Genomic DNA, 4243 nt, shown 5'->3' with positions numbered 1-4243 from the left:
AAATATGGAAACGGCTCTCTTACGCCGTCATTACATCACGACGTAGAACGCACACTGCTTTGTTTAGGCTTTGGGAAAGTCCAAGAAGAAATGCCGGCCATGCAGATGAAGGTGCTACACATGAAATGATGTATTTTGGTTTTGCTTTTAAAGCACGCATGACGTGCAAAACACATGTTAAGATCTGCGGTGCATTGCTTTGCTGCTTGTTTTAAAATAATTGCATGAAAACGTCAGCATTTTGCAATGTTTTCAAAATATAAACACATTTACTGCTGCTTTTTAAAAAAAGTCTATCCAGATCATCGCAAACAACCAACATCCACGTGGTTAAAAACAATGGAATTATTTTAGATCCACGCAGATGACTTCTCTATTTTTTTATATAAACGATCTCTTCCGTGATCAAATATCCTTCAGTTTGTTTTGTTTTTTTTTACCTTAATTTGTCAGTTGAAAAACGTAACCCCATATTTTTTTTCCTGAATATCAAATACTACATCACAAATTGAAATACAATTTCACCCTAAAAAACGGATATACAAGTATCACGGAAACACACCCGCCAACCAACTGAATAATTGCACTGAAATGTGCTTTACAAATATTCCATTCTTACGTTGGAGCTCGTGTGTTTAGGAAATATATATATATATTTAATGATAGCAGCTTGAAATATGGTTTCTCCTGGAAATCAACACACTCATCTTTCGTATCCTTCTAAATGTCACTGGAAAAAAATATATAAAAAAGTAAAACACTTTTTTTGGGTGGAGGGTATATATGGCAGTGAATAAATTCAATGAGGCACACGGAGATATGGAACAGAACTGTTTCTTTTTTTTTTTCCAGGATACATACAAAAAAATACCAATTCTCTCCCCATGGTATACACCTGAAAAATAATTCAAATGTGGACAATTTCTGATTTTTTTTTAAAGAAAACAAAACAAAAAAACATGCACGTAAATTATTTTCTTCTCAATGAGACATTTTTTTTCTTAAATAAAGAACAAATACAATCATAGCAATTTCAAATCAACATCGAAATAAGGAACCCTAGTTTGAATTAGTACTCTAGTGTGTGTGTGTGTGTGTGTGTGTGTGTGTGTGCGTGTGTGTGTGTTGGGCTTGTTTTCCGTCTTTATAAAAACAAGAAACCCTCCCCTCGTCCACTTGAAGCTATTTGAGTTCTGTTTGGACATAATGCACTTTTTGAGTCGCTGAAATATGTTCCATTTTTGCCGCCTGCTTTTAAGCAGACATATAAATAAATACAGTTTCAAAGTCCACGGATCCCGCCCATATGCGTTCATATAAAAGTCTTTATATTTGCATTCTTTGTATTCTTATAAACTTTGCAAAGTCTCGTTTGTGTCTTTCACTGGTATCCAAGCGCGGACGCTGTGGTGAGTCTCTGGCCGTACAGTGCATAGGGGGAGTAGTAAGGGCCAGTAGCTGCAGGCACCGGGACGGGGGCTCCGGGGGTCGGCAGGGGGCTTTTGGAGTACGGGTGGTAGCGGCTGCTGAGTCCCAGTGCGTGGTGCGGGCTCCTCAGAGCCAGAGTCCCGGGGCTGCCCGGGGCCCCGGAGGGGGGCATGTGCATGTGGCAGGCCATGGCCGCGGCAGCCGCGCTGGCCAGCGAGGAGGAGCCCGGGTAGCCGGAAATGAGCTTCTCTGCCCCGGTGAAAGCAGTGTGTGTCCTCAGGTGGTTCAGGAGCTCCTCCGAGGAGGAGAAACGCTTGTCACACGGTCCGTTCGCAGAGACCCAGTTGCAAACATGAGGGAGGGGGTCATTGGGGAGCATAAAGCCATATGGATAAAGGGGGTGTCCGCTGAAGGAGGGAGCCGAGGTGTGGACTCCGTGGATGGGGTGCGTCGGGTACATGAGGGGGTAGCTGGACTTGAGCGCACTCGCCGCCGCTGCAGCAGCCGAGTCGTGCGTACAAGACGCGCCGGCCGCGCCCGCCAAGTGGCTGGCACAGTGGTAGCTGAGGCAGTAAGGGTCTCTGCACAGGCTGGCCGACATGATGGAGGGTGGCGAAGCCCCGGCCAGAGGGCTGGAGCCGGCCTTGCTGCACCCGAGCGAGCTGGCCAGCTGCGCGTTGACCAGGCTGCCTCCGTGTGGCATGAAGTGCTGCGGGTAGCCCGCGTAGGCCCCTGCCAAGCCGCCCGGGTACGTCATACCCGCGGGGGGCAGAGGGAAGACGGTCTGACCGGGTTTGTACGGGGACACCGGCGCGACGAGCCCCGAGCCGAGCACCGACGCCGAGGACACGGACGTCACCGAGGGGGACTCCGATGAGGAGGAAGACGCGGAGGTCTTAGCGCCGTGCGTGGTCTCCTGGTGCTGGTTCACCTCCACGTTAATCCCACCGCAACTCACACTTATCCGGCTGTGACTGGACGTGGCCGAGCCGTCCGCGGGGCCACTTTTCCCGCAGTCCGACTCCTTCTTGCTCTCGTCTCTCTCCCCGCATTTGCCCTCCTGCGGCATGGGGGAGGCTGACGTGCTGGAGTTGGGGCTGCCTGTACGCGGCGTGAACGGCTGGCAGGTGGCGCTCGGCACTCGGAAACCAGACTTGTCCGCTCCGCCTGAGACACCCGAGGAGTCCTTCTTGTCTGACGGCTTGGAGTAAGGCTTGAAGCTGGATTTGTCATCCACGCCGATGTCGCTCAGTTTCAAAGGGCCGGATTTAGAATCCTTGTCGCTAGATCCATTGGAGGTGACGGAGGACAGCTTGGAGGAGGGCGGTGGGTCCGGCTTGCCGATCTGGGAGCAGGTCTGCGCCAGGAGGGCCAGCGGACTTTTCTTGGCATCGAGCTGCGAGTAGTCGACAAAATAAGCCATTTAATTCACTCGCAATTGTTGCGTCAAACATTGCAAAGTGTGTTTCCCCCCCTGCTTACCTCGATGGGGCTGACGGGGGTGGAGGGTAAAGGCTGCAGGTACTCCGGGTGCAAAATGTGTCCGGAACGTGCCGTCAGCATTTTCAAAACCTTCACCGGGAGTCTGTTGGCTTGCCGGAGCGGGTCTGACGGCGGTGCCGGCTGGTGCTGCTGGAGGAGGAGAGACGCTGGCTGGCTGCTTCCCCGAAGACTGGCTCGGATTTCGGCGAGATTTGTCAGGACAGACGCCGAGGGCGATGTGCTCATGTCCCAATGCTCAGCCAAGTGGACGGCGAGGCTTTGGTCGCATTCATCAAGGAAAGACAAAAGCAGCAAAAAGGAAAGAAAAATAACGATGATAATAATCCTGACGGTTGGAAGAAAAAGAAAAGGAAGGAGGAGGTGGTGCTTCGGTGGCTCTCGCAGGTCCGTATCTCCGCTGCCTGCCTGCCGTGTGCGTCCCAGTCCGCGTCCTCCCTGCTTGTAGTCCCGCACCAGCGACTGGGAGACGTTTTCACTCGCAGAGGAAAAAAAAGAGCTGAATTAGTCCCGAGATTAAAGCCTTTGCCGCCTTCCAATCAAATGGGACCCCGAGGTGATTGGAGGGTCAAGGGGATGTGACGTCCTCCTCCTTGGAAGAGCCTCTCGCCTCCACAGCAGCCAGCAGGGGGCGGAGCTTCCGTGTGAATGTTTGCTTGTTGGGAACGCTTGCTCCTTTTTGAAAAACCACTCCTCTGCAGGAGCTTTGCTGTTTGTGCTGAACTAAGACGTCCAAAACAACTCGCATCTTTTTTTTCCAGGATTCCCCTTGTTTATCCTTTAAACTTTATTTTGTCAGCACATTGCAGCACGTATGATAACTCTGTGTGGTTCAGCCGCCAGATTGAACCTAAAATCAAATAGGTTGTGCACCAAAACCTCTCCAAATGAACAAAACCAGTACATAGTCCGGGTTTAGTTTACTTAACCTGAACATTTAGAACTAAAAATGTCAAACGTCATTGTTTCTGTCTCAGAATGAACTGTTTTTAAATGAACTTGCAACGTAAAAACACAAAGAACAGAATTCCTTTTGTGTTGGAACCTCACCAACTGGCTGATACGTGAACTATAACATACATGCTATCAAAGATCCTCTATGTGAAAGGAGCACTCCACTGTTTATGCAAAAAACAGCCAATCAATGATCATTGATGACAGGCACACTGCTGTTTTTAAGGACTTACAAAAAGCTAGTCAAAGATCCTGTATGCTGTTTTTGAGAACCTTCTGAAAAAAAACAATAAAAAATCCTCTAAAAAGTATGACAGGACCTGTCTGCTGTTTTTGAGAACCTACTGAAAAAAATGCAAGT

At 49.2% G+C, this 4243-nt stretch overlaps 1 protein-coding gene across 1 annotated transcript; it reads right to left on the bottom strand.

Annotated features, from left to right (window-relative positions):
• Positions 1-700: 700 nt before the first annotated feature.
• Positions 701-3639, bottom strand: znf503 (zinc finger protein 503). Its single transcript, XM_054798056.1, has 2 exons — positions 2911-3639; positions 701-2824 (listed from the first exon to the last, which is right to left on the bottom strand). Exons 1-2 carry the CDS (start codon positions 3154-3156, stop codon positions 1382-1384), a joined length of 1689 nt encoding a protein of 562 aa, XP_054654031.1. The 5' UTR covers positions 3157-3639; the 3' UTR covers positions 701-1381.
• Positions 3640-4243: the final 604 nt, after the last annotated feature.

Source organism: Dunckerocampus dactyliophorus, chromosome 14 (genome assembly GCF_027744805.1).
Source record: "Dunckerocampus dactyliophorus isolate RoL2022-P2 chromosome 14, RoL_Ddac_1.1, whole genome shotgun sequence".
Taxonomy (NCBI): Eukaryota; Metazoa; Chordata; class Actinopteri; order Syngnathiformes; family Syngnathidae; genus Dunckerocampus; species Dunckerocampus dactyliophorus.
The sequence above is the reverse complement of the archived record's forward strand: the minus strand, read 5'-3'. Positions and strand labels throughout refer to the sequence as shown.